General features: G+C 51.0%; 2 protein-coding genes across 2 annotated transcripts; both read right to left on the bottom strand.

The window, feature by feature from the left end:
• Positions 1–1,431: 1,431 nt before the first annotated feature.
• Positions 1,432–14,423, bottom strand: LOC123369162 (up-regulator of cell proliferation-like). Its single transcript, XM_045014522.1, has 5 exons — positions 14,156–14,423; positions 13,134–13,190; positions 12,954–13,010; positions 12,775–12,831; positions 1,432–8,059 (listed from the first exon to the last, which is right to left on the bottom strand). Exons 1-5 carry the CDS (start codon positions 14,421–14,423, stop codon positions 3,342–3,344), a joined length of 5,157 nt encoding a protein of 1,718 aa, XP_044870457.1. The 3' UTR covers positions 1,432–3,341.
• A 408-nt stretch (positions 14,424–14,831) lies between these two features.
• Positions 14,832–16,355, bottom strand: LOC123368519 (CD276 antigen-like). The gene is made up of 3 exons (XM_045013371.1): positions 16,271–16,355; positions 15,802–16,149; positions 14,832–15,472 (listed from the first exon to the last, which is right to left on the bottom strand). Exons 1-3 carry the CDS (start codon positions 16,323–16,325, stop codon positions 15,084–15,086), a joined length of 792 nt encoding a protein of 263 aa, XP_044869306.1. The 5' UTR covers positions 16,326–16,355; the 3' UTR covers positions 14,832–15,083.
• Positions 16,356–22,151: the final 5,796 nt, after the last annotated feature.

Consider the following 22,151-nt stretch of genomic DNA (forward strand, 5'->3'; position numbering starts at 1 on the left):
AGAGGAACCGCTCCCCTCCCAGCTCACCTCCGCTCCACCTGCTCCCCTGAGCGCGCCCCCACTCCGCTTCTCCCAGGGGTAGGAGGGGAAATGCGGCGCGCCCGGGGAGGCGGCGGGGCCAGGGATTTGGGGAAGGGGTTGGAATGGGGCAGGGCCAGGGGGCACAGGAAAATTTTTTTGCTTGGGGCAGCAAAAAGACTTGGAGCCGGCCCTGCTTCCAAAAATATGAAGCTAAACTGACAAAAGGCAATGTAAACCACAAATTAGAGTGCCCACCCCAGGAGTTATAGTGGTATAATTATACTGGTACATTTCCCTGTGTAGACAAGCCCTTACATAACACGTGTTAACAGCCTAGTGTAGACACGGCAACGTGGCACACGTTAGCTCACACCTTTGAAAACCAGTGGATATGTCATCACTGCAAAAAGAGGTCCCACTCTTCCGTAAGTGGCCAGGCAGCCTCAGCACCTCTGAGACTGAGGGCTGGTCTACACTAGAAAGTTAGATTGATCCAGCTACGTCATTCCAGGGCATGAAAAATCCACACCCCTGAGCGACATAGTTAAGCCAAACCAAGTCCCAGTGTAGACAGTGCTAGCTGAGAGTCTGAAACAGGAGCGTTTTAGGTACAGACATAGCCTGAGCCTCTGGGCTCCAGCACTCCTGTTTCAGACTGTCAGCTCTGCCCTGTGAGTCCAGCTGAGACGCTCTTACGGTCTCCAGGGACCAATGCACCTCAGCAGCTATTTGCAGGGACACCCGGCAGCCTTTTCAAGCAGAATCGGGTTTATTAGTCAGCTGGAGCCCAGCGTAGGAAGTCCCTAGGCTAGCACCGAGAAATGAAGGTTAAGGCATAGTCCATTCTGGCCAAGCCAGCTCTCCACCCAGCCACGCTGCCGTGGAATCCATGGCTGGGCCTGCCTTTCTCCTTTGTCAGTCCAAGGTGCCAGCTGAGCCTGCCCCAAAAGCCACCTCTTACCATAGTCTCCTCCTGACCCACGCTGAGATCACATGTTCCACCCACAGGAGATTCCCATGGACAGGTGTCAGCTGTTCTGTCCTTGGGGATTCCATTGTCTTTGGGGACACACCATTCATCTGGGTCGGTTTCAGCCAGTCCTTTAACGACCCATTCATTCCACCCCAGAGAGTTACGTGACACAACATCTCATGTCCTCTGCTCTATCCCAAGAGAGTATTTAACCTGCCTGCAACCAATGGGGGTGATGCTTCCAGGGCTACCCAGGGTTGGGAGGCACCTCAATCTCATCTGCTCTTAGCATGAGGGAGACTCGTCTGTGCCTGCCAGGGGTCGGCTCTCCGACTCCACCAGCCTCAGGCGACAGAAGGAACAGCACACTCAACTTACCAGTTACACCTCAGACCTCCGCTCAGCTTAACACACACACTTGGACTTGATTTCACTATAAACGTATCTAAGTGTATTTAACACAAAGCAGAGATTCACATAACAGCAAGTAGGCAGAAGTAGTGTTTACAATTGGTTACATGTAAAACAAAATCATGATACGTCTCCTGGAGTCTAGACTTAACTAACAGGACACCCTCCTGCTCCATAGAGGTCAGCTCATCCAAAGTCTTTCTCCCAGCTTTTAACAGCCGTGACCTTCTGTTCATCAGACAAGCACACTGATTGCTTGTCCCTAGGTGAAGGACACCACGTGTCTCCTTGTATTCTCCTGATATACCAGCTTATTCCTTGCTCTTGTCATAAACAGCTCACCCCCTGCTGTGCGTTCCTTCCTGTGGAGCTTGTGATCTCTTGTCGACTTTGCAGGGTTGGTTACCTGGTGGCCCCGTAGGCAAATAGCCTCACATTGTAAGACACACAACCCACAATGGTCAGCCAGGGAGAAAGGTGTCTCCTACCCTCTGCCGGAACAGAACTCGTTTTTCACCTTCTGGTGACCTGTCACCGTGCATACCTTAAGAACCTCATTTTCAGTAGAGATACATAACTTTTTAAATAATATCCTTACGTACATCTCGCAATGATTACATGTTACTGTTAGCATGTTAGTATGTTACTTCCTGTTGGTAGAGATCTCACATGTCATGTTTTTGGTGCACTATTATGTAGATATCAGACCCAGAGGATCCCTGTAAATTCCTCTGGCAGGTGGCATCCCAGGGTCACTAGGTCACACTGGGTGACAATCCAAAGTACTGAGGGAAACTGAGGGATGCATAGGAATCATAAAAATATGTCTCACTTAGTCCCTAGCCTCTGCCAGAAGCTGGGAGTGGGCGACGGGGGGTGGATCACTGGATGATTCCCTGTTCTGTTCATTCCCTCTGGGGCACCTGGCACTGGCCACTGTTGGAAGACAGGACACTGTGTTATGCTTATAAGAAGCGCATGGGATCTTTCTCAGGGGAAAAGGCAATACACCGTCTTTATTGAAGATATAACAATTAGTATATGCATTCAGTCACACCACACACACACACTGTTCCACCAGTAGACATTATAGTTACCAGTCCAGAGTCTGGATCAATCTAGTGGCCAGCTGGGTTGATCACGGGTAGAGAGGAGCCGGGTTCCATCAGTCGTCACATGATGCTCCAGGGAAGTCTTGGCACGAACCCAAAATTTCATGGCAAGGCCCTCTGTTTATATAGTGATTTTCCTTCACTGGGGCCAATGAGTTTTGCACCGTCATGTTGTAATCAATTGTTGTCTGACGAGTGCTTAGGCTCACCATGAGGGGTCATTGGTGTGGAACACGCAGGGAGAAACTCCCTAGAGAAAGAAGAGGCCACGCAGGAACTGCACTCAGAGAGGAGGACTGTGGTTATAGCTACACTACAGAGCTTACAGCAGCATCAATGCAGCTGCACTGCGGTAACACTGCTAGTGCAGATGCTCTAACCCGACGGGAGAGAGCCGCCCCCGCGAGTGGTGGTAGCTATATTGGGGGAAGGGATGAGCTCTCCACGGACATAGCGCTGTCCACACTGGCATTTAGGTCAGTGTAACTTATGTCACTTGGGGGGTTTTATTCATACCCCTTAGTGACATACCTTATACCTACCTAAGCTGTAGCATGTACCTAGCTGGTGTGAATTAACCCTCCCCTCTTTGTCTGCAGACCGTTTCGAGGTTCCTTTGAATTGCAAAATACCCACCCAAAGGGTTAATGGCCCAGGCTCGCCTCTCCATACCGTGGTCCAAGAAGGAGGATTCCCCGGGTGTTAAAGGTAAGGAGCTGTGGGATAGCTTAGGCAGGCTGATGAGATTGGCTGAATGTTCTCCACCATATTTCCACGGATAATGCTAAGTGGCGGATGGCTCTGGAAGAAGTGTCTGTACTGCATTATTGCATGTTATACACTGCCTTTATGCTCTCCAGGGCCTGCTCCTTGGTTATTTTGCCCCAGTCTTCAGGGAGATGGGCTGGTTCAGTATCATACTGTCTGGCAAACTGGTCCCTGAACTCTTTAAACACAAACTTCCAGTAATCAGAAGCCTCTGGGCTGGGGTCTGGCTGAATGCGCCAGTCTGAGTAATGCTGGCGGTAATCTCTGAAGGGAACCTTTTTCCCTTTTGTATCTGAATTGCTAAATGAAGCATTAGAGACCACGTCAGAGGAGCATAACGAATAGTCAAGTATTTCTGTGAGGTGATCCCTGCGTCGCCTCAGTCCCCGGGGCCGATGTACTGGTGCAAAGTGCTCCGTATGAGCTGGGCTTTCTTCTTCACAGGGGACTCCGCAGAATGGACACTGCTTCCCGCAGCCAAACACTCTCTTGAACAGCTCATCCTGGGGCTTCACCTGGAGCTTGGAGAGTTTCTCCTCTATGTTCACAGCTTTAAATTGTGATGCCAGGTTCAGCTCCAGCTCAGAGAGAGAGTCCTGAATGTCAGCAGAAAACTGGCTGGTATCAGCAGTGGCTGTAAATTGGAAGAGGATCGTTTCCAAACTGTCTCTGGGGAGGACTAGGTCTTTCTGTAACAGGCTGCAAACATTTGCTACAAAGTCAGAGACTCTGCTAGTTCCCCCATCGGTTGCCATCTCTAGAGCTCCTCTCACTTTATCAATGATGGCGGAAAGGATCTCTGCTTCGAGAGCGTCAGTACTTTCTCTGTTTCCATAGTGATCTGAAATGTCTCTCCATATCGCTGCTTGGACAAAACTTTCATAGTCATTAATGTATTTCTTGTAGTTGTCAAAGTCCATCTTGTCCAGCAGCTTCTGCAGCACAGAGAACTGGAAGGAGGCCCTGCTGTGGTAACCGTTAGCCTTCTCCCTTTCGGAAAGGTCATCTACTATCCTGATTCCCAGTCTTTTGTTAACATGTTCTGCCAGGGCAGGTTTGAGACAGAGCTCACAGAAATCCCTGGCTCTCTGCTGGCAGGGATCCTTTTCCAGGTAATGGTTTATAAACGTGGACAAATACTGAGGTTTCAGTTTCTCCAGCCGTTCCTGAGGATCATTTTCTTTGATAAAGTTTTCATGCATCTCCTGGAATGCGCAGGCCGCCTCCCCCAAAATATGAAGTTTCAAGTCAACTTCAAAGCAAGCATTAGTGTGAAGGTTTGGCACATCCTTCTGCTGAAGCCTCTCGTTGATCATCCGCAGCAGTTCTCTGCCGTAGGTCTTATCATAGTTCACTTTGGAACTCACCTTCTCTTCGATATAACGGTGGCACTTGTCCATTAAAGAATCAGCAAGTTCCTCTGCTTTGTGCCGGTATTCCTGTGTGAACGATTCTCTCATGTCCCTGAAACACATTAAATCCAAATACTCATTGTCAAAACTGAAAGATTTAATCCTGTAACTGCACAAATTTCCTGCTTCCTGAAGTTTCCACCTGACTGTGCTCCCTCGATTCTCTAGGTCCTTTCTGAGCTGGAACTCTAGATCTTGGGAAACGTTGCGTTTCTTTAAACTAATGAGCTTTAACTCAGACACTGCTTCCTTCCACATTGTTTCAAATTCTACTTCCAGTTCCTTCTTGTCCAGTTTGAGTTTTCTCCTCTTGCAATCTTCCAGAAGGCTGACGACTTTCTTTTCCGTCATTCTCTTGTACTCAACCTGGATATTGTCTATTTTATGCCAGCTTTTTTTAATAAGAATCGCTTTTTCACACTTGATGGCTGAGTAACGTTCAAGTTCTGTCGTCAGGCTCTTTGTGCTTCTGATAAAATCTTCTCTGTACTTTTCTATCAGGTGTCGGTTTCTAGCTCCACTTTCAAAGTATCTCTGTAAACAAAACAAAATCTTCTCTTCCCCTTGCTGCACTTTTTCCCGTGCCTCCTGTTTTAAATTCCCAGCATCAGGTAGTTCATGGGGTGGCTGGTTCTGAATCGCCGTTTCTTGGTCACATACCCAGAGATGCATCTCCTTGCGGAGCTCCCACTCCCACTCCGAATACCTCAGAGACAGCTGGTTATAGGCTTCAACTACCAGGCTGTTTCTGAAGCTGAAGATGAAGTTCTCGTGTTTCACAGCATTCCACAGATTCTTCACCCACTTGGTAAACTGGGGGATATCCCTGGGGTTTCTGTTAGGTGTCCGGCTTCTCATAAAGTCAAGCAAGTATTTCTTCAGCTCAGAAACACTCTCACTGTACCCCAGGCTCACTGGAGCCATGGGCGGGACTCCCTGCCACAGCCCAGGGATGTACCAGTTGTGTTTTTCTGGATCATACTTCATAATATCAGAAAAAGTCAGATCCCTGTTTAATTTTTCCATCCTCGCTGCAGCTTTGGTCATTTCATTGAGATGTTCCAGGAAATGATTCCTGTCCCTCATGTTTTGTTCGTGGGCAGACACGTCACTGACGTTCTGATACACAAACTGGCAATTGGGTTTGTGTCCTATTTCCTTCATCCTGAGAAAGGCATGGACCACGATTTGCAGAATGTCCTTCATTTCACTGGTGTTCTCCATGGCCATGTTAACGATCGTTATGTCGCTTAACCCAATCACCAGTGTGGCCAACTCATTGTCATGTTCATAGCTGTCCTCCAGTTTGGCCAGCTGAGGGGCTCTCAAGCCTTCTGCATCTATCACCAGGATAAAGTCGCAGCCAAGCTCCTGCTGAAACTTCTCTGCAACTTTAATGAGCGTCATGAAGGCTCCTCGCGTACATCGGCCACTGCTCACTGCCAGCTGCAGGCCGAACATGGAGTTCAGCAGGGTGGATTTGCCGGTGCTCTGCACGCCCAGCACTGACAGAACCAGCAACCTGGACCTTCCCCCCAGCTTGGCATGGAGCTCGGTGAGAACACCTGTCACCCACTGCAGTGGGACGTGGGATGCGTCTCCGTCGATGATCTCTAGAGCAAATCCGCTCAGCATCAGGTCAGCGGCTATGCCTGGCAGATGGGCGAATCGCCTTTGGCTTTGGGCTATTTCGCTGTCCTTACACACTGACTGTTCTGCCTCATAAAACTGCCCCAACTCCCGCATGAAATGCTCCACCCCTAAGGAACTGGCTGCGATTAATTCATCTAGCTTTGCTAGCTGCTCAGGACTGTAGCCTGGAGTCCTGTATGTCTCCTTATATTCAGCCCGCAGTTTGGAAAGATTCTCCCTAGCAATGTGATCCAGTCTGAATTTCATCCATTTCAGGAAGTAGTGTGTTACCACTGGAGTGAGCTTCTCTAGTGATGCCTTAAATGTCCCCATCCCGCCCGTGAGATCACGCCCGTGCTGCTGGGTCCGTAACCCCAGCAATTGCTGCTTCAGCTGAGATTTATAGATCTCTGTGGGGGTTTCCCCTTGGTGCTTCATTTGACAGAGTTCTCTTTCGACTTCAGCCAGGCGTTTACATGGCACCCCTTGGAGTGTCAGTGCTCTGCCCTTGTACTCGACAACGTCCCCTATTTCCCCAGTGATTTCGTCTGCTCTCTTTCTCGCTTCCACACATTCCTCGCAGTCCTCGTCTACCTGGAATCCTCGTTCACGCGCTGTCACAGCCATGTCCTCTACACTCGCTGCTCTCAGGGGCTGCTTCGTCAGGTGTGCTAAGGTGTCCTGCAGCCTTGTCACAAAGTCTGAATCGTTCGCAGTGTTATCCTTCACAAGCACATGGGACTGGGTCAGCTTGAGCAGCGGGGCCAGTTCATTGAGGAATCCCTGTGTTTTACTGGTTATAGTACTTCTGGGGCTGAGTATGAGGTAGAATTTTGTCCTTGAGTCCTGCAGTGATGATAGGAGTTTGTATTTTCTCTCACTGATGTGTTCAGAGAATATGAACACAGCTGAGGAGACCTCTGCCAGGAAGCTGAACTGCAGCCAGTGGGACTCAATGTCTCCTCGCAGGTTAATAACCGCAATGGGCTCCTGGAAAGGATCCGAACTCTCCCTCCCCCCAGGGAAATACCAGGAGATCTCTACCAACCCCTCTGCGATGTCCCGAGGGACGTTCCCAGACTCCATGTCCCGATGGATGAAGAAATTGTGCTGCTGCTGGGGGGGGCTGAGGACCTTGTTAAGGATTTTGGACTTGGACAAGCTGCATCTCCCCAGCCGCACGAAGGAAACGGTTGGCACTGACGTGAGCACCAGGTTCTCCTCCCTGAACCCCCGGCTCTCTCGCAGGTAGAGCGGCCTCCAGTTCCTCACGATGTCCCGCATGGCCCACAGCAGGAGCGTGCACGTTGTGGTGTCCAGGGCAGGCAGCAGCAGCGGGAGGGCGAATTGGCACATGGACATCTTCAGCAGGATCTCCTGCCGCAGGAATGTGTCTGAGCAGCACAGAACGGCGCAGAGCACATCCAGGGGGTTCACACACATGCTGGGGGCTGGGCTTCTAGGAGGAAGAACGGCAAAGGGTTCCTCCTCATGCTTGCTGATCCCATGGTCACCTGGTGCAGAGGGTACCAGCCTTGTGCGTCTGGCCATCCCGTTCAGAGCCATGACCTTCCTGAGGAAATGCCACGGGATCTCCCCTAACGTCCGAGGGTTGCTCTCTTCTAATGTCTCCGGGTTAATTGCCAGGATGTCGTTCAGCTCGAGCTTTGTGCTTTGGTGTCTCTCCAGTCCCAGGTGCACTAGGAAGTCCTGGAGCGATTTCCCTTTTCCTGCAAAAAACAAACAGACACGTTTGTGGTGATGTTTGCCCCTCTCTCCACCCGGGTATTTTTCGCGGTACACTCAGCTCTGTTCCGGCTTCTGCCAAAGCTACTGATGATCCTGGCTCTCAGTGTGACAATGTAACGCCCATGCTTCCTCCTCCTCTCATTTCTAGCTCCCACTGAATCAAAGGAATCTGCTAATCTCCTCTATGGAAATTCATTTCTTCCCTTTACAGCAACTTGTGCCTGAGAATGATCCCGCTCCTGTCCCCAGTTCTCGTTTAATCCAAAACTCTCATGTCCTCCCCTTGGCCTTGTTCCATTTCTGCCTCTCTGTAAAATATTTCTCCAACCTCCACCTGATCTTTCCAGACACCTCGTCCCTGACACTGTGAGGCAATCCCCTTGTATTATTACAAAGGGCAAGTAGGAGCCCCTGACTGACCTTTGTAGCATTCATTATTTTATACAACTTGATCCAAATATAACAGTGTCATGTAGCCCGTACGGCACATACAGTCTGCACAATTAATTTACAAACCTCATTAAAAATGCTACTTGGGTTGCAAAGTCGAGCCCATGTAACTTTCACCCAGCCCCGTGTATGTATTGTGATACAGCCTTTAATTACAGGGCCACAGACTGTTTTCCACAGGCCCCCTGCCTCATTCCATCATGCACAGAGTGGAAGCCCAGAGCAGAATGCAGGTTGCTCAGGCAACTGACAGTTTGGTATTCCCTAATTTTGAGTGCTCCACTGTGTAACCTGCCTCACGCCAGGCAGAGCAAAAGGGTGACCTGGCCTGGCTACAGGAAGGGTAACGGAACTGGGAGGAGTTCAGACAATAAGATTTGATAGCACTTCTTCACTGTGGGGTCCTCTTCAAAGCCATGTCCATTGAGGGGGGCCAGTCAGACGCTCAGGGCCCAAGGTTGTCTAAGCGAGTGCATCCCCCAACCAAATCAGTTCCAGCTCCATCACCCCAGAACTGAAGAGACCCACTACTCTGTCCATGTTATCCCCAAAAATCTTTGCATGCTGGTAGTGTTACAGTTGTTAATGGTTATATGTTAGGATGCACCTAGGACTCAGCCACACACACACACACATTATCAATTTCTGAGCCTTCTGGGTTTGCCCTGGCACCAGAGCCAGGCTGGGCCAGGAACCCCACAGAGCTGTGCATTGTGACCAGCCAGCCACCCAGAGCTGGACGTGCAGAGCCACTGCATCCTCTGCTCAGGGGAGACTCCTTCCCCCGCTCACTCTGCAGTGTGCAAAGCTTCCACACCCCGGACTCAGCAGGCCTGTCAGCGCTGGCTCCAGGCTCACCTCACCGGCTAAGCCTCAGATCCCATCTAGTGCTGGGCAAAGAGCTGGTGCCATCAGCACCAGCTCGGGGTGGACGGAGACCTTGGTTTGTCTCCCTCCCTAAACCAGCACCACCTCCTGCTGCTGCATTTCCTGCATCACCTGCCAATATCACCACCCCCAGCTGCTCTTCTGGCCCCAACCCCCCAGCTGGCACCGTGCCTTGCTGCCACACCACCAGCACCAAGCGAGGACCCCTGAGCTCACTGACCCTGTCTTTGGACCAGGGCTGTCCTTAGGATTTATTGGGGTCCTACGCAATATTATTAAACTGGTGCCCATATGCCCGATGGCAGCCCAGGCTCACAGCCTGGTGGGGGAGAGGGACAAGGCAGCAAGGATACCGAGCCACCCAGCCTATCTCACAGCGGCAGAGAGTCACATTTCCCCGCAGAGACCCCCGTACCCTCTCCCTCACGCAGAATGCACAGCGCCAGCACATTCGGCTCTGTGAATACAGCCCTGCCTAAGGACACTGCAGCGCGTGGTGGGTGTGCAGGAGCCGACCCGCTCATACCTGCTGTCATGGGCAGTGGGTGAAGTTGCCACTTGGGGAGGCCAGCTCCCCAGCTCACCTGTGGCCTTTCCCATACTCCACCCCTGCTCTGCCCCAGGCCCCGCCCACACTCTGCCCAGCCCCCCCACTGTCTCCCTCCCTCTCCCTCCCTGATCACCCCCTTTCAGCCAAATCCCTGAACCCAGATGAAGCAAATGACATTTGAAAAAAACATTCTGCAATTTCTTTCTAAAGAAAATGGAACATGTTTTCCATTGCATGCCAGAAGGTGAAAACTGGACATGCAGAAGGTACCTAATTAAAAGCACTAAACTTGGGAGTAAAAAATGTCAGTCACAGGTTTTTTTATATGCCCTGAAGTTTGGCGGAGATTTATTTGCAAAACTTTGTAGTAAGGGCGAGTCGGCAATCCTGCTGAATACAGCATTCAATATTATGAAATACATGATGCAGCTCTTCTCTGGTTTACATTTTCATCATCCGTATTTCTAAGCTGATTTTATATTGTAAATATACTCTTAAGCCTTCGTAAAGTAACCAGTCCAAATTGCTACATATTTAACTCACTGAAACAGAGACATTTTAAATTAATCAGTCACAGAGGTTTAGTGTGTTCATAACAACCTTCATTGCTTTCAGAGAAAGGGACACTAATTTACTGTGTGATCTCCATAACAATACACGTCTATGAAGTTTCACCAACTTTAAAAAATATGTTTCCAAAGATTTTAGGCATCACAAAGGATTTTATATCTTACTAAGGTACCGATTTTGCTAGTGGGTTCTCTTAAAACTAGTTCATCAAATAGAAGTAAAGAAAGGGAAGTTCTTTGTCCAGCTATCTGGAAGGAAAGGGGTGTTGTCCCTTTAAGGGCTCTCTTCCAGGGGAGGAGGGAGAAAAAAAGATGGATCAAAAGGACAGGGAGACTTTGGAAGCAAGTTTTTTGTACGACAGTCATTAAAACTAAAACGTGTATTTTAGATACGGGTGGTCCTTTGGAGGATTTATTTTAGAAACTATATGTCTGAAGATCCCAGCATTTAAGGCTAAATGTGAATACTCAGATTGTGCATCCAGCCCTGATATGCTATGATTTTATATACCTGGGGGTTGGCAGATGCTGTTAAATGGCTTCATTACCCCTTGACTGGCTCTTGAACAGTTTCAGTGTTGAGCTAATAGGTCTGGCAGGCTGGAGACTTTTTCACTTTTAAGTATTAGATCCCCTCTAGAGGAAGACTCACCAGGCTGCAGCAGCCAGCAGTGGGAGCCTGCGGGAAGGATCAGAACAGGGATAGGAGGAGGCGGGTTGGGTGAACAGTAAGACCCAGGGATGCCCCAAATTTGGGGGTGCCCTACGCAACCGTGTATGCTGCATATGCCTAAGGACGGCCTTGCTTTAGACCTTGGCACCAGTGCCCATGTGGTGCTGGGGGCAGGGGCAGCTCCAGGCCCCAGCGCACCAAGCACGTGTTTGGGGCGGCAAGCTGCGGGGGGCGCTCTGCCAGTAGCCGCGAGGGCGGCAGGCAGGCTCCCTTCAGCAGCTTGCCTGTGGAGGGTCCGCTGGTCCCGCGGCTTTGGTGGACCTCCCACAGGCGTGCCTGCAGGAGGTCCGCCAAAGCTGCAGGACCAGCGGACTCTCCGTGCTTGGGGTGGCAAAATGTCTAGAGCCGCCCCTGGCTGGGGGTTGCATAAACCAAACCGTAACACCGTGGTTTGGGATGAATGTGAGGACATGCCACAAGAGGGCATCTGACACCCTCCTACACACACATCTTCCACAAGGGTTGTGTAGCTCAGCACCGGTATGTGACTGGACAGAGAAGCAACCTCTTTATCTGAACGGATCAGATATGAACAGATAACACTTAATGCTTTATTCCCCTCATTTCAAACGAACGTGTGTGTTGGGGGGGGGGGTTGTCAAGCCCAGAGAAAACAACGGGGAGCAGGATGGTGGATACATGTCAGTGTAAATAATTTCAAGTTAAAAAGCTTTATTGAGGAGTGAAAAAAAATCACCTTTGTGACTAGTGTTAACACGGGGGAGGCCAACCTGAGCCTGAGAATGAGCCTAATTTACCAATGTACAGGCTTAAAAGTGGCCATTCTTCAACAAAAAACTTCAAAAACAGACTCCAATCAGAAAATGCAGAACTGGAATTAATTTGCAAACTAGACACCATCAAATTAGGCCTGAATAAAGACTGGGAGTGGCTGGGTCACTACAAGAAGTAATCTCCCATCAACTGTTGAGTATGGGCCATCCACCCTGATGCAATTGGCCTCATTAGCACTACAAAAAGTAATTTTTACTCTGTTAACATTCACACCTTCTTGTCAACTGTTGGGAATGGGATACCCCTGGCTTAACAAAAGCACAGTTGGTTGAATTTGAAGGGGTACACAATGGTGTTCATCTGCCTGTGTCCTGACTGAATCATTGACCCCCTACTTGGTAAGGCAACTCCCATCTTTTCTTGTGCTGTGTATTTATGCCTGCCTACTGTATTTTCTACTCCATGCATCTGATGAAGTGGGTTTAGCCCACGAAAGCTTATGCCCAAATAAATTTGTTAGTCTGTAAGGTGCCACAAGACTCCTCGTCATTTCAGAGGAAGGTACTCTGGTACCCTTTTCCTCTGTCCTGTTGTTGAGAGAGATTGCCCAGTCTCCCCTCTATCGTTCATTGCACACGTGGGTACTGAACGTTTCCGCTCACAGGATACGATCAGATAAAGGTTCAAACAGGGACAGCAGGCAGCTCACTGGGCAGCTTGAGGCTTGTCCCAGTCACAGACCTGTGTAGAATCCAGCTCTGGGGCGCTTACCTTCAGCCTCATGCTCCAGAGAAACCTCGTCCTCTTCACTGTAGTGTTCCCGTGGAGCTGAAACCAAGAACATAACCCTGAGCCAGAGTGTGGTGACCTGTTACCGTACCACGCGTTACCTGCTCTGTTGCATCTTTCGTGTAAAGAACGAGTCTCAGAATTCAGTGTCAAATATTTACCTCCATGCTCACACTCCAGAAGGGCATCCTTCTCTTCACCGTGCTGTTCACGTGCAGCTGAAACCAAGAACACAAATCTGAGCCAGAGTGTGGTGACCCATTGCCGCACAGCGTGTTACATGCACTATTGCATCCTTCATGTGAAGAAGGAGTCAGAGAATTCAGCTGTGGGGTATTTACCATTGCAGTCTGTCTGTAGGTGAACTTTGTTTTCTGCACTGTAGCTTACAGGAGTATCTGAAATTAAAAGCATAACCCTGAGCCAGAACATGGTAACCCATTACTGCATGGTACAGTCAGACTGTGTTACATCCTTCATACAAAGAATGCTTCATAGCTCATCACTTGTGTTTGCCTGTTCTAACTGCAGACTGTCGGTTACAATATTTCCTACAGGTAGCATCTGATAGCAGACCATGAAGTGACTGTTTCAGGGAAATTATCTGACTGACTATCCTAGAAGTATGAGGTATCGAAACCTGCCTGCACCTCCTCTTGGATGGACTCATTAAGGGATTTGTTCCCCAGTGGGTTCATCTGGCTGCAGTGGGAAGCCTCTGAGACTGTGGCTACACTTAGCATTTCAAAGCGCTGCCATGGTAGCGCTGCCGCGGCAGCACTTTGAAGCGCTAAGTGTAGTCAAAGCCCCAGCACTGGGGGAGAGCTCTCCCAGCGCTGTCCGTACTCCACCTCCCTGTGGGGAATAAGGTACAGCGCTGGGAGCCGCACTCCCAGCGCTGGGGCTTTGACCACACTGGCGCTTTGCAGCGCCGCAATTTGCAGCGCTGGAGAGGGTGTGTTTTCACACCCTGCTGCAGCGCTGCAAATTTGTAAGTGTAGCCAAGGCCTGAGTAACTTCTGGAAAAGAGCAGGTGGCTTCCCTGCTCGCTAATTCCTAGTGTTCCCTTTCCAGACTGATGGATGGCTCAGACTTTGTCCTTATTGGTAAATTTGTCTAATAGCAGATCCATTAGTCTGAATCCTCTCGCCCTCCCCCCTTTGTAGACACTTTATTAATTCCAACCCTCACAAATATCTCCTGGGTGGGTGATGTTGCTCCTAAGTTTACGTGGAAGGCAGCATTTGGGTGCCCCAGCTGCTCATCACTGGGCTGCCTACTCAATGGTTCATTATCCAGACAAATGGATCCCCTGGGAAGAAGAAGAAACACGTAGCATGGATTAGTTCTCCAATGCTGTTACCTTTCTGAGCGCTCCGTCTTCTCCTCCGGTACATATAGACTCCAACACCTACCACAACCGTTACTACCGCGCCTGCGATGGCAAAAATCCAAGCGATGCTGCGGCCAGAGCTCTCCGCCTCAGTCTCGTTCTCCCTCATCAAGGCTGCATTTGGAGAGGTTAAAGGTAAGCTGTGGAGGGCTGTGATCAAATACTGGGCATATGGGATCATTTCACAATGGTACTGGAAAGACTTTGAGGGCTGGATCTCCTGCCACTGGATAGTCATTCAGGCCTGGCCTACACTTCAGATTTAGTCAATGCAGCTTCGGCACTCAGGGGTGTGAAAATGCACAGCCCTGAGCGCTGCCGTTATGCCGGCCTAGGCCCCAGTGTAGATGCCGCGAGGCTGATGGAAGAATGCATCCCTCAACCTGGCTACCGTCGCCCGGGGAGGTGGAGCTCCTCCAGCGACAGAAAACTCCCTGCCATCAGCACAGGCTGCATCTGCTCAACAGGGTTATTCTGACACAGCTCCAGAGCCCTGGCGATGCCTCCGGTCCCCGTAGCACAGACGTGGCCTCAGACAGCGACAGGTGGGGAGACTACCGGGGCAGAGAGGACTCTGTCACTCACCAGAATTAGCCTGGATTCCCTGACACCCATGGGAAAGGGAATGGCTCCGTACGGTGTCAAAGTGTAAAAATGCCTCTTCTCACAGCAAACCAGCCTTGATTCCTGGCAGCATCAGCTCAGCCCATCACAGAGGAAAACGGAGTCCCAGGAGCTCACTGCATCCTGGTTTTTCCTTCCAGACGCAGCCTGCAACCCCCAAGGTGCCGTTTGCTGTGGGCCGAGGTTAAATTGTCTGGCAACTTTCAGACAAGCCAAAGTTTGATCCTGTGCCCAAATGAAACCCTTCCCTGCCTTGCTGTGTGCTGCAGAACAGCTACCGCCTTCCACCCCAGAGGTGGCTGCATGTCTGCGGTGCTCTGTCTACCCCGTGTATCAGGGAGGGTGCACCCAGCGCTGGCCGAGGCTTGTCACTGTTACCTGTAACTCTCTCACAGACGCTCAGGTTCTGATTAAAGGGGGCGTGGATCAGAGAGCAGCAGAAGGCGCTGTCCTCAGGGCCGGTCACTGCCAGGCGGCTCTGCACCTCGAACACGCCCTCACTGCTCCGACGAAGTTCTGTCGGCTCCGACTGGTTCAGCTGGTTTCCGTTCCCATCGTGCCATGTTATTTCAGCCTCAGGATAGCCCCCCCGGGACTTGCACTGCAGGGTCATCTCGCCCTCCTCCCAGGAAAGGAGTGTGATCTGGGGGGGTTCGTATGGCGCTGAAAAGCAAGGTCTCTGGTTAGCCTTTGTGGGCACGGACCCTTGCGCAGCCAAGAGAGCACAGGGCCTCCTCAAACCTCCAAGCCTGGCCTGCTGCTTGCATTGCACCCAGACAGCACAGCGGAGCAGCTCACCCCACCAGCTGCTGAGGAGCAGTCAGTGGTGCCGTGCTTGTTCTCAGGAGTCTCGCTGCCTTGGAGAACGGGCGACGGTAGCTCTTTCTGCAGAGTCACGCTCCTCTCACAAATGGAGCCCGGAGCTCCCTGCAGACCTAGCTAACCCACCTCTAGTTTTGCTGCACTCGCTGGGCAGCGCACGGTCCGTTTACCTGACACATGGAGGATGATGCTCCCAATGACCACATCCTGGCTGTTCACGATGATGCACCTGTATTCCCCGCTGTCCGACGGCCGCACCTGGGTGAGGTTCAGGGAGGCCACCCCCTTGCTGAGCTCTTGGAGAAAGAGCTTCGTCCGACCCTTGAACTCCACCTCCTGGTCCTGCAGCCTGTCGGCCCCATCGTAGTAGCTGTGCACCACAGAGCCCTCCTCGTCTCGGAAGACGTGCCAGTGGATGCGGAGTCTGTTCAGCACAAAGTCTGAGGACAGCTTGAACCTGCAGCTGAGCGTGACGTCCTGCCCCGCTCTGGAGTGGATGTTTGATTTGTCACTCGGCTCTGGGAGAAGGAGAATGTGGTGTTATCGACTCCACACACAGGCGTGGGTTTGGTTTTATGTCCCTGCCAGTATCGCTCTGTCACATAGCACGGCCCCCTGGGCTCCTGGTTTGCGACTCACCCGATCCTGCAGTGACACACCCCAGGAGCACAGGAAACCAGAGCACTCGTAGCATCGCTGGAGGAGGGCACAGGGTGCCGGGAGCCCTTGCTGTATTCCTAAAAGAGAGCAAGTCGGCTTATAGACACGTTAACCCTTACAGCACTGGGGACAAGAACTGGTCTGCTGCCCTCAGCCAGTTACACTGGGCAACTGAAGAGGAGGAAATCCATAGGGTTGTAGCAACGTAGGCCCAGAAGGGACCTCGACTGGACGTATGGTCCAGCCCCCTGCACTGAGGCAGGGCTAAGTGTTATCTACAATACTTCATGCCCAGGTCCTTCCATTCCCCTTCTCCCCCAGACAAGCACCTGGCCCCCAATTGCTCCACGCCAGTGAGATGCTGCTTCCCCCATCAATTCCCCTTTGCTTCCCACCCACCTCCCCTCTTCAGCCTCCGGCTCATCTCCCAGCACCACCATTCCCGCCTGCTGGTGCACTTCTGTCCCGCTGCCTCCGGGCTGCCTTGGGCTGTCTTGTCTCTGGATGCAGCACCAATTTCCGCACACTCAGCGGCCAATGAGCTTAAAGAAACCCGTTTTGTTCTTCTTCTAGTTATGGGGAAATTAGCCTATTTTAGGTGCCAGGGCCAAAGTCTAAAGCAGATGGGACTATCTCCCTATCAGAGAAAGAGCGGCCACGCTTGCTAGCTTGGGCTGCATTATCTGTCTCCAGAGGTCTCAACACCATACAGCAGTAAGCTACATCCACAGTTTGTAATATAATAGATTTTATTCGCATTATTTTTTATGGAGCACGGATACAGTATATCATTACAATCCAACTTCTATTTTACTGTTATTAAATCGTTTTAAAACCACACGAAGCTGTAGCTGTCTGGTAAGTACAGAGCAAAGTGCAAAGGATAATTACTCGCCTGGTTTAGATAAGACGTTTTATGTCCTGCAGTTACGGTGTATGTTCACCCACTGGTGCAGAGGAGAGGTCATTACTTACGAGAACAGCTAGTCAGCAGCTGTGGCAAATATTGCCTAGAAAACTCACCAGCCTTCAAAACAGGATAAGGATCAATGACTAAACACGGAGGGGGACTGTCTAGCCGGAGCTGCAGGGTTCAGGATCTCTTCTTATTTAACATCTTCATTCCTGACCTGGAAGAAGGGGACAAACAACCCTTAAATACAATTCACAGTTGATATTTGTAACCACACCTGTTACTGTTCAGGTTGCTCAGCTCAGTGGCTCTCAGCCTTTCCAGACGACTGTCCCCCTTTCAGGAGGCTGTTTGGTCGTGTACCCCAAGTTTCACTTCACTTAATTACTTGCTTACAAAATCAGACATGAAAATACAAAAGTGTCACAGACACGGTTACCAAACAGTTGCTGACGTTCTCATTTTTACCATATCATTCTAAAATAAATCCATTGGAATAGAAATATTGTATCGTACACAGAGCCGTCTAAACAAATCATTGTCTGTATGAAATTTGAGTTTGTACCGACTTCACTAGTGCTTTTTATGTCTCTTGTAGTAAAACTAGGTAAATATCTAGATGAGTTGCTGTGCCCCCTGGAAGACCTCTGCGTACCCCAGGGTACACGTCCCCCTGGCTGAGAACCTCTGGCTCAGCTCCCTTTTCTATAATACTGTTTGCAGCCTGCTCAGTTCCACGGACCTTGTATCCCACTGTGGGGAGCCCCGTGCTCCCCATTAGGGTCACATGCTTAACTCTCAGGTCCAGACACTTTCAATCCTGGATCAGGAAGGACTGGAGAGGAAATATGGCTACAGCAGGGCAAGTCAGAGGAGCCAGGCCCTGTATTGTGGCAGTGCACATACACAAGGGGACAGACGTAAGGCAGAGCAGGTAACATTAACACTGGCATTTCTGAACCCTGAATTCTCAACCACCCACCGTACTGCTTGTACACGGGGTTTCGGAACAGAGGAGAGCGGGTTTATGTCAGTAAAATACCAGAAGTTACTGAACAGAGAGAAACAAACAAACCATCTCTGAGACTCAGCCAGCAAAGTAGCTCAAAGTAACCCTGAAACTGTTCTCACCTTTAGGGTGACCGTACGTCCCGCTTTGGCAGGGACAGTCCCTTTTCTAAGCCCTGTCCCGGCCGTTCTGAGCATTTGTCCCGTTTGCTCCGGCCGATGCGATCAGTTGGGAAGAGCAAATGGGACAAATGCCCACTCTTGTCAGAAAAGTGGGGTGCGGAGTGGAGGAACGTGAGGGGGACGAGCAGCGATGCCAGCCCCACACGGGGGGAAGCAGGGCTCAGGCAGAGCCCAAGTGACCAGCGACAGCCTCACGCGGGGAGCAGGCAGGGCTCGGGGGAGTGGCTCAGGCCAGCCCTGCACAGGGAAGGGGGTTTGGGCAGCCCCACAGGCAGGGTGGGGGCTCTGGTGAGTGGTTCGGGCCAGCCCCATGCTGGGGGTGAGGAGAGGGCTCGGGCCAGCCCCAGACGGTCTCCCGTTTTCATTTGGGCCCCCTACTCATCTTGAATTTCCATCTCCACATCTCTTCCATGGTCCAAAAGGTGAAACGAGTGACTTACCTACAGACTGCGGGGTCCTGGGGGGATAGAGCAGCAGATCTAGTTCCACACACGGAGAACTGCTTTGTATTTAAACACTGTATTTCCTTAGGCCCTTATAGTTAATCACTGACAAAATGTGAAAGTGATACTACCTTGTAACCTTTAGACTATAGGTATTTTGTATACACCCTTTGCCTGCTGATCACTTTTTCATGTATGCACTCACAGAAACATGCCCATTTCCCAGCAGCTGGTGATGAATACTGGAGGTGGATGGGAGGAAGGTCACTGGGTACTGGGACACGGGTGCAGAGGTGACGCTGGCCCGGCCCGAGGTGGTAGCTCCAGATCAGGTGATGCCCAACACCTACCTGACCCTGAGGGGCGTGGGCGGGACCCCATTCAAGGTGCCTGTGGCGAGGGTGCACCTGAAGTGGGGGGACAAGGAGGGCCCCAAGGATGTGGGGGTGCACCACCATTTGCCCACTGAGGTGTTAATGGGGGGGACATGGAGAACTGGACAAGCAACCCCCAGGGTGCCCTAGTCGTGACCCGTAGCCCAAGCCTGCACGGGACACTGCGCCCTGACCTCGGGAGGGTACCTTGCCTGAGGAGCAGAACCCTACCCTGGTGAGGAGGGAATGCCCAGAGACATGGCCCAGAGAGGCTGCAGCTTCAGACCCAGCTGGTGAGAGAGAGCAGGTCCCCATCCCTGCTGAGTTCCAGGCCGCGGTGCGGGAAGACCCCTCCCTGCGGAGGATAGGGGACCTGGCCAACCTCAGGGGGGGACAGACCATGGGACGAGGTGGCCGGAAAAGGTTCCTGTGGGAGAAGGGGCTCCTGTACCGAGAATGGACTCCCCCAGGGAAGATGGAGTCAGGGGGGATCAGGAGGCAGCTGGTGGTACCCCAGGAGTATCGCCACCAGCTGCTGTGCCGGGCCCATGACACCCCCCTCGCAGGGCACCAGGGAATCCTGTTGTAGGAGCAGCAGTGATCTGTATGGTCTGTATAATCTGTATGCTCAAAAGGTCTATTACACTCCGCCTCCCCCCCACCCCCGCGCTTGTCTCCTCTCCCTCTCTGAATGCCTGTGAAGTGGCTTCCCCCCCCCCCCACCCCGGAATGTTTGTGGGATGAAGGGGCTGGTTGAACAGCTGGAAGATCAGAAGAGCGGGCGGGGCGGGGGGGCAGGAGGGATAGCTCAGTAGATAGACAAGGTGTCTGGGACTCTCCACCCAGTGCATGGATACTGCCTGGACACTGCCGGAGGTGGAGTGTCACCAACCAGACGTGGCCAAGTCATCGCTAGTTGCAGGCCATGAGGAGCAGGTCTGTAAAAGGGGAAGGGTCCATGTGCTCGGCAGTGCACTCACCAGCTTGTACCTCCCGTGGAAGCCCTTTGCCCGGACCGCCTGGCCAGTGGTTCGCTGTGTTGCATTCCATCGTGCCTCGGGAAGACTTACCGTCATCGCACCGTCCATAGCTGTGCTGTGGGACACTTACCTGAAAGGATCCTGACATCTCCAGGGCCGTGCCTGCCCTGGGAGTGTGAGTATGCGAGTGTGATACACCCCACACACACACACTTTTGAGCTTAGCTATCAATATAATAAACCTGCTGCTTTCTGCCAAACTCTAGTGGGTCATTAGTCCTCCCTAAGCTCACTAGCTGGCCCAATTTCAGGTAACAACTCCAGCACACCAGGCAGAGGCTGCCACAGAACTTTTACTGGCCTGGGGTCTTTACCCATGTCCGGCAGTACTGCCAATCCTGTGACCCCTGCCAGCAGGTGGGGAAGGCCCAGGACAAGGGGAAAGCAGCGTTGAGGCCTTTGCCCATCATAGAAGAACCTTTCCAGAAGGTGGCCATGGACATGGTGGGACCTCTCAGCAAGGCGACCCGGTCAGGGAATAAATACATTCTGGTGGTGGTAGATTTCGCCACTCGCTACCCCGAGGCAGTGCCCTTATCGTCCATTGAAGCAGACACCGTGGCAGATGCACTGCTGACCATTTTCAGCCGGGTGGGTGTAATGATGCTGGTCTTGGTGGGACCCAACTGAGAGTGCCAATTCAGGACAAATTTCTTGAAGCAGGGTAGTTACAGCCCAAGGCTGGGGTCCTTTATTACTAAGACACCAAACCAGCCAGACAAAGAGGACTTTGGTCTCACCCCACTGGCTAACCACAAGTCACACAAGCAATTTCCTTAGACACTCCAGTCTCCCAGCATCACCACCAGTCCCACTCGTCCTGGGGAGGAATGGTTATGAAAACCAACACCCCAATAAAAGAAAAAAGGTTCTCTTGATCCCAAAGAATCAAGCCCCAGACCCAGGTCAATATACACATCAGATCTTACCCACAAATCACGCTGTTGCCAATCCTTTAGAATCTAAAATCTAAAGGTTTATTCATAAAAGGAAAAAGAGAGAGACGAGAGCTGGAATTGGTTAAATGGAATCAATTACATACAGTAATGGCACAAAAAAAAACAGGAGTACTTGTGGCACCTTAAAGACTAACAAATTTATTGTAGCATGAGCTTTCGTGAGCTAAAGCTCACTTCTTCGGATGCATAGAATGGAACACACAGACAGTTCTTAGTTCAGGCTTGTAGCAGTGATAGAATAAACTGCAGGTTCAAACCAAGTCTCTGGAGTACATCCCCCGCTGGGATGGGTCATTCACTCCTTTGTGCAGAGCTTCAGTTTGTAGCAAAGTCCCTCCAGAGGTAAGAAGCAGGATTGAAGATAAGATGGAGATGAGGCATCAGCCTTTTATAGTCTTTTCCAGGTGTAAGAACCTCTTTGTCCTCACTGTGGAAAATTACAGCAAAATGGCGTCTGCAGTCACATGGCCAAGTCCCTGCACTTTGCTGAGTCACAAGGCGTGTCTGCCGTCTCTCCATGGGTCAATTGTGTAGCTGATGGTCCTTAATGGGCCATCAAGCAGGCTAGGCAGAGCTAACACCAACTTGTTATGCAATTAATTTAGGTTTAAACAGAGACTGGGAATGGTTGGGTCATTACACTATTGAATCTATTTCCCTATGTTAAGTTCTCCTCACACCTTCTACGGGTCATCTCAATTATCACTTCAAAAGTTTTTTTTCTCCCGTTGATGATAGCTCATCTCAATTGATTAGACTTTTCCTGTTGGTATGCATACTTCCACCTTTTCATGTTCTCTGTATGTATAAGTATCTCCTGTCTGTGTGTTCCAGTCTATGCATCCGAAGAAGTGAGCTATAGCCCACGAAAGCTCATGCTGAAATAAATTTGTTAGTCTCTAAGGTGCCACAAGTACTCCTGTTCTTTTTGTGGATACAG

This window comes from Mauremys mutica, chromosome 4 (assembly GCF_020497125.1).
Source record: "Mauremys mutica isolate MM-2020 ecotype Southern chromosome 4, ASM2049712v1, whole genome shotgun sequence".
NCBI classification, from domain to species: Eukaryota; Metazoa; Chordata; order Testudines; family Geoemydidae; genus Mauremys; species Mauremys mutica.